Genomic DNA, 7,048 nt, shown 5'->3' with positions numbered 1-7,048 from the left:
AAAATATGATTTTGGGATGAAAAATCTTAACAAATTGAGAGATAATGTACGTAATAATATTTGGCAAAAACTTATGTGAGACGGTCTCACTGGTCGTATTTGTGAGACGTACCTCTTATTTGGGTCATCCATGAAAAAGTATTACTTTTTATGCTAATAGTATTACTTTTTATTGTGAATGTGGGTAGGGTTGACCCGTCTCATAGATTAAGATCCGTGAGACGGTCTCATATGAGACCCACTCATAATATTTCTTCTTGATTTTTTTCTCAATGGTTGAGATTTATAAATAGAGAAATATATCAGTGTACATGAGTGACAGAAAAGAAAAAGAAAGGAGCAATACAGAGACAAACCAAAAGGTTTTTGGTGACTCCCACACGTCAGTTCGTTGGTTCGAGAGAGTAGACGTGGAAGAATTACGGTGTCTTAACTCAAAGTATTCCAATCTCATTCAACAAAGGTATATTATATCTCTTGTTGATTATTTTTTAAATTAATATAGGTATTGATCGTTCAACATTTTGATGAAAAATGTTGTTTATATTATTCGATCTATGCCAAGTTTCCGCAAAATATAAATTTTTTTTGAAATTCGATTTAAGAAACCAACATCAATCACATGTCAGGGTTATATACAACTAATAAGTATAAGATTAACGATTTCTCAATGGAAAGCACGAGACGCTTTTGCCCAAATCCCTGAGATTTGTTACAATTCACCAAAAGACACACTTATTCCACTTGCAGTAATATATCACACGATATCATAACCTGAAATACCAGCTTTAATGCTTTTTCGTGCTTATGTTGAGTGAAGCATTACACAAATTTGAGTCCAAAGTACTTACATACACAAACTATTGCAAAACCTTCCAATTTAACTTTCTTGATCTTCTTCTGCGTAATTCAGGGCTTGACAGATTGATGGCTCCATCTCCCCATCAGTATTAGAGAAATATGAGTTCTTCCCTGTCAATTCAGCCACCCGTTTAGCAGGTCCAGAATCCCGAGGGCTCTCGTTCATGCAACGAGCGATTCTGATTCTTGGAAGAAAATTTGGAACCACCACCGTGGAGTCGGGAGACTTTTCATCGTCTTCAAGACTTCTGTGAACTACAATCTCACTAGGAATTTCCCATTGCTTCTTCTTAACTCGAGATTCCGTCCCTGAATGCTCGACCCGAGATTTCCCAGCTGATGTCGAGCGTTTCTTTTCACATCGTTTAGTGTAATCCTTATCATTCTCTGGCAACGACCTCTTTCTCACAACAGAAGCTTGGCTGTTGTTCTGATTGTAGCGGCTCGCTACAACTCTTCCTGGCTTGACTGGCTTCTTATTCACCAAATTTTCAGCTTCTTTGAAAAGTTTCTTTGGCTGAATTGAACTGATAATCCCATCTTCTTTCTTGATACCCTTTCTGGATGCAATTGTGGTTATGGCCTGCCTAGGCAGAACTTGATTCTTGAATGCAACTTTTCTTGAATTGGGACTTACACTTGAACCTTTTACAATTTCCATTTCAGCCAATTTTTCTTCATCTATTTCTTGGAGCTTCAAAAAACAAGATTTTCTTCTACTCTGAGAAGGGGTGATCATCTCTTGCTTGCCTAATTGCTTCCCTTTTGTTGATACGAAAATCTCGGATGGTCCCATACTCATCCCCCTTCGAACTCCAGACACAATTTCTGATGGCCCCAAACTAACCCCTCTTCTTTGAATTCTCGATTTTCCATTTGTTGAAGAAAGTTCATCAATCTTTTTCTTCTCTTCTGCATTCTTAGCAACAACTCTTTGTTTCTGATCCATGAACTTAGCGGGCACCACTCTACTACCTCTCTTCTCCGAAACCCGGAGGGTCATCTCCACTTTCTCCAATCTTAAAGCTTCCAATCTTGAACTCAACCTACTAATTTCATTCTCAATCTGTATAATTTCCTCGTCAATTTTCTTATCATCCCGAATGTCCTTTCCACTTTCACATCTCGATGACTTGGTTTCTTCATCATCCTTTCTCAAAAATCCTTTATTTCTTGATTTCACCAAAGCCCTATCTGTGTTAATTGGCTTAAAGGGCGTATTAGTTGGCGACACCAGAGAAGAAGAAAGAGAGGAGATCTGATTCTCCAGAAAGTTACCTTGATTTTCCTTGCCAGAAACCGAATCAAAAGAAGCTTTTGGATTCTCAAAAGTCGACTTTAATGAACCCCACGAGGGTCTATTCGACGTCAAATCTTCACAATCTCCATTGTCAAACGCAGCGTTGTTCCAAATCTGTACCTCGGTAGCGTAACTCATGCCTTCTGGAAATTGAATCACACTTAATTTTTCTCTGATGGGATTCCGATCAAAAGGGAGAATTCGAGGAAAAGAAATTGGAGATTTCTTGAAATTTTTCGGAGTACGATGAATTTGATAGTCGGGGTTGGGATCTCTCTTTGGCAGTTTTTATGTTTTTTGAGATTTTCGACCGTTGGAGAGGAAATATACGTTATTGGCCATCTTCGCTCCATCGCGACCGTTGAATAGTAAACGGCTATTATGAACCATCCGATTAATCATATTTGGTCAAATTTTAATTGGAAAAATTAATACCATACTTTGTTAGGCAATGGCCAAAATTAAATCATAATAATTTCAAGATTTAACACCAAGGACTCAAACTCGTACTATATATTTTGGCAAGATCATTTTGAATTCTAATAAGATTTCCTTCCTATTATGCATGTACACACATTCAATATTTGTTAATAGAAATTAAGATTCGATTGCTTCGGTTTGATATTTTTTAACATTAACTCGGTATGTCGAATAGATTAAAATGATATATTTAACTATACAAAAAAATATTATTGTGAGACTGTTGCACAAGTTAATTTTGTGATACGAGTTTTTAAGTTAATCTAAACATATAACGTGCTCCGTATATCCTGAAGCAAGACAAATTTGGATGTGCTGCATGCAATATAATACTATTTTATTGCATAAATATATTATGAAAAACGAGAACTCGTTTTATGGATTTAAAAAAAGAAGAAAAAGAAGCAAGAAGATCCACTTAGACAATTGAAAGGGAAGGCATGGATCACTTTACGCTAGCAGTATATGCAAACAGTAGGAAAAAAATTAGTAAAATGACATATTAGGTCTTCTGGAATATGATTTCACGAAGTTATATAAATAAGACGGATCGATCCTATTCATACTTGAAGTTAAAAGTAATACTTTTGGCATAAAAACTAATATTTTTTCATTAATCTGGTCGAATAAGAGATTTGTGTCAAAGAATTGACTCGTGCGATAATTTAAGATTGTGCTTGCTTTTTGGGTTTATAACTTGTTTGATACAACAATTCGAACAACCGGGCAAAATAACAAGCAGTGACTCGTAGAAGCATGAAAATATTTACAAAGAAGACAAGTACCTTCTATGGGGATGTGATGCAATGATGGAAAATTGCATCGAGAAGCCTCATTTCTAGATTGTGCTTTATTTCTTTTGGCTACCTTCAAGCAAGAGGATTTTGACTGTTTTGCTACTCTCTGTTGGGCAATTTGGCATGAAATTTGCAAGATCAACCATGAATTTGCAGGGAAGAAATTTAAGATAAATGTGGACTGGGCTTATGCTATGATGAAAAATTTTCGAAAATATAATTTGGATGGTTCTTCTGGGAATAATGATGCTCAAATATTTATGGAGGAGAAGTGGGTACCACCACTACCAAAATATTTTAGGTTGGATGTTGACGCATGCTTTGATATTATAAACAACAAATTTAGCGTTTGGGGGCAGTGGTACGTAATACAATGGGAAAGGTTTGTGGTGCGCAAGCTAGTCCTATCAGATGTCCAGGCTCAGTTACTTGTGCGAAGTTGTTGGCAATCAGAAGCGGGATGGACTTATGTATCCGGATTGGGCTATCAAATGTTTGTATATTTTCTGACTCATTGGAAGCTGTTAGGATGGTCCTTTCCCACGTAGAAGATCTTGGATCTGCTGGGGTTCTAGCCTTGGAAATCCAATCAATGTTAGAGCTTCCAAATTTTCATTCCATCCAACATGTGCGAAGAAAGGCCGTCGAAGTGGCTCACATTTTAGCTCACATGTAATAGCTCCATTAGTTGTGTTAATGATGATCTACCCACGTGGCTTGTAAACCTCGTATCTCGGGACTTCCCGAATTAATGTTATTAAGTTAATTTTAAAAAAAAAAAACTTGTTTGATACATTTTTAGTAAACTCAATCAGCCATTCGTTTTTTTTGTGATTAGGTGGAATTAAGTGTGGGAAAATAAACCCCCCTAAATTTTACTTATAATATGTTAGAAGGCTAATTTATCAAAAGGTGAAAAGATTATTAATTTATCTCACCCACAAAAAATCATATTAAACATAATACTATTTTATTAACATATATTACATTTATCTATCAATAATTTTTTAATCATTTATTTATTATTTATTCAATAATCTCATCCTGCGAATCAAGCATATCTTTTAATGTCATATATTATTTTTAACTTTTAGTCCCATTTTACCTACTATATATGAGGTAATTTCCGAAAATAACCAATCTCATTTGAGCTCATTTCACCAATACTTTCAAAAGAAATAGTAAAATACTCTTAGAAATTATAAATGAAAAAAAAAAAAAACTCGTTACAATTGAGGCACCAAACAAATATATAATTAGAAATTCTCTCTAATACAATAGTATTTAGATGTATCCAATATTAAAAAAAAAACATTTCTAGAATGAACATATTTCATCTATTCATATTCAACATGATCAGATGTTGTGATAAAATATTTATTCATTTATTGGATTTTAACCATGTCTTTTATTTTATTATATAGTGAACATTTAATTATAGCTATAACAGACGATATCGATGCGTAGAGTGTGAGAAGATTTCGACTATGAATATTTAGGTAGATCAAGCCTCAATGCAGAGCCACTGTCCCACAAATATCGCGTCGCAGTTGAGATTGGGATTAAGGCTTGAGAAGTCTTGTGATGACAAATCGAACCCTTTAGCCACACTATCGCAAGTGTCGCCACTCTCTGCTCCATAGACGGAGATGCAGCCTGGAGCTGCTTCTTTGTTTCCAAATCCAACTGCATTCCCAAAATAGAAGGAAAAACAACAAACAAAAAAGTTAATTAATATAGAAATTTTAAAAGCATCATTTATATTTCAAATATTTATTCAGATGAAATCATATTTAAAGGTAATTTTTGGAAGGATCCAGATCGTCTATAATTATTTATTGGGAGGAAATGTCATATGTGAATAAAAGTCGTAAGAAATTATAAGAATACTCACTACCAAATTGTGCAGACTCCACCATTGATAGAATAACAAGAACAAGACTCAACGCAAGAATCCAATTAATTGAACTTGACTTGGCCATGGAAATTCTTTTTTCTCTCTTTTTTGTATACTAAATCTGTGGGATTTTTTTTAACTGTGGGTTCTTAATTAAGATGACTTGCACCTACTTAATTTATAGTACAAATTATATTGGAATTATCAGATATCTTACGTTATCTTTGCCGGATTAGGGCCAGCTTTCACATGATTAAATTCCAATTTTACATTATTTTTTTGCTAATTATAACAATAAATCGGTCGAAGAAGACAAAAATATTGGAATGTTGCTCACAATGCATGTTGCATACTCATATGTATGACTTGAAATTTTTATCAATCTATAAATAACAGACAAAAACTTGTGTGAGACGGTCTTATTGGTCGTCTTTTGTGAGACGTGTCTCTTATTTGGGTCATACATGAAAAAGTATTACTTTTTATGCTAAGATTATTATGTTTTATTGTGAATATCGGTAGGGTTGACCCGTCTCACAGATAAAGACTCGTGAGACCGTCTCATTAGAGATCTACTCTAACTAACATATCTTAATATATTTTGTAATCTTTATAAATATTTTTTAAATTTTAATATATGTACACGTATTGCGTACAACGTGCCAATGAGGACTAGTATAAATAAAACATGAAACAAAGATGAACATATAAATTGTATATATATAACGTTTGGGTAAAAAAAATTGAATACCAATTAAGGTGAAACTTGGGATAAAATATATTCGGACAATAATTGCTTGGTTTTATTTATTGAATTAGATGTATACATACATATTGGTATCCAAGTTGACCAAAATAAATTCGAGTTTTATTCAAAAAGAAACTAAATATTTTCATAATTATAAAACATAATCATTATCGATTAAATTATAATAGAAAAAGACAATTAAATAGTCAGAAGTGAGCTTATGAAAACTTTTCATAATGCAGTCTCAAATACTACATTATTATATAGAGTTGTTTGTATCGAACTTCCCAACGAAATATCGAAAATGCATATTTTTTTCTCTATGAAAATTAAATAAACCTCTTAGACCTTATCTTTTATAAAAGTTACACGAACATCCCTCACATCAGCTAAAAATCTTGTGAGCTAAAATATTTTTATAATATTTCATAGATAAATGATCAAAATGACCAGCATACAAAAAAGTTCATTGATCTATGATATGTAATCAAAATACTTTCAACTCGCCAAATTTCCAGCTAGTGAATGAGTTGTTCGTGCAACTTTTATAAAAAAAATGTTAAAGTATAAAATGCCTATTTAACTTACACAGAAGAGACATGTAAATTTTCGATATTCCGCAGGAGTTTTGGTGGAAAAAACTCTCATCATATACTTAATTTTCTTGGTAATTAACGATTGTATAACCTAATTTGTTTTTGTTATCTTTCCAATTTTTTTTCTCTTAATACCTTTACAGAGTAAACGATACTCAACACGAATGAATAAATAACAAGAACAAGGCTAAACACAAGGATCCACTTGATAAAACTTGACAGGGCCATGAAAAATTCTTTTTCTTTTGATATACTAAATATGTATTATATATTTATTTGATGGATAGCTAGGCTCTTAATTAAGATAACTAGTGTAGTCACTTAATTTATAGTACAAATTATATTGGAATTATCAAAGATCTCACATTA

The 7,048-nt window shown here is 33.2% G+C and overlaps 1 protein-coding gene across 1 annotated transcript; it reads right to left on the bottom strand.

Moving 5' to 3' along the window:
- Positions 1-770: 770 nt before the first annotated feature.
- Positions 771-2,438, bottom strand: LOC140960003 (uncharacterized). Its single transcript, XM_073418101.1, has one exon. It carries the CDS (start codon positions 2,297-2,299, stop codon positions 881-883), a length of 1,419 nt encoding a protein of 472 aa, XP_073274202.1. The 5' UTR covers positions 2,300-2,438; the 3' UTR covers positions 771-880.
- Between the last annotated feature and the right edge of the window lie 4,610 nt (positions 2,439-7,048).

This window comes from Primulina huaijiensis, chromosome 15 (genome assembly GCF_012295235.1).
Source record: "Primulina huaijiensis isolate GDHJ02 chromosome 15, ASM1229523v2, whole genome shotgun sequence".
In the NCBI taxonomy this organism is placed as follows: Eukaryota; Viridiplantae; Streptophyta; class Magnoliopsida; order Lamiales; family Gesneriaceae; genus Primulina; species Primulina huaijiensis.
The sequence above is the reverse complement of the archived record's forward strand: the minus strand, read 5'-3'. Positions and strand labels throughout refer to the sequence as shown.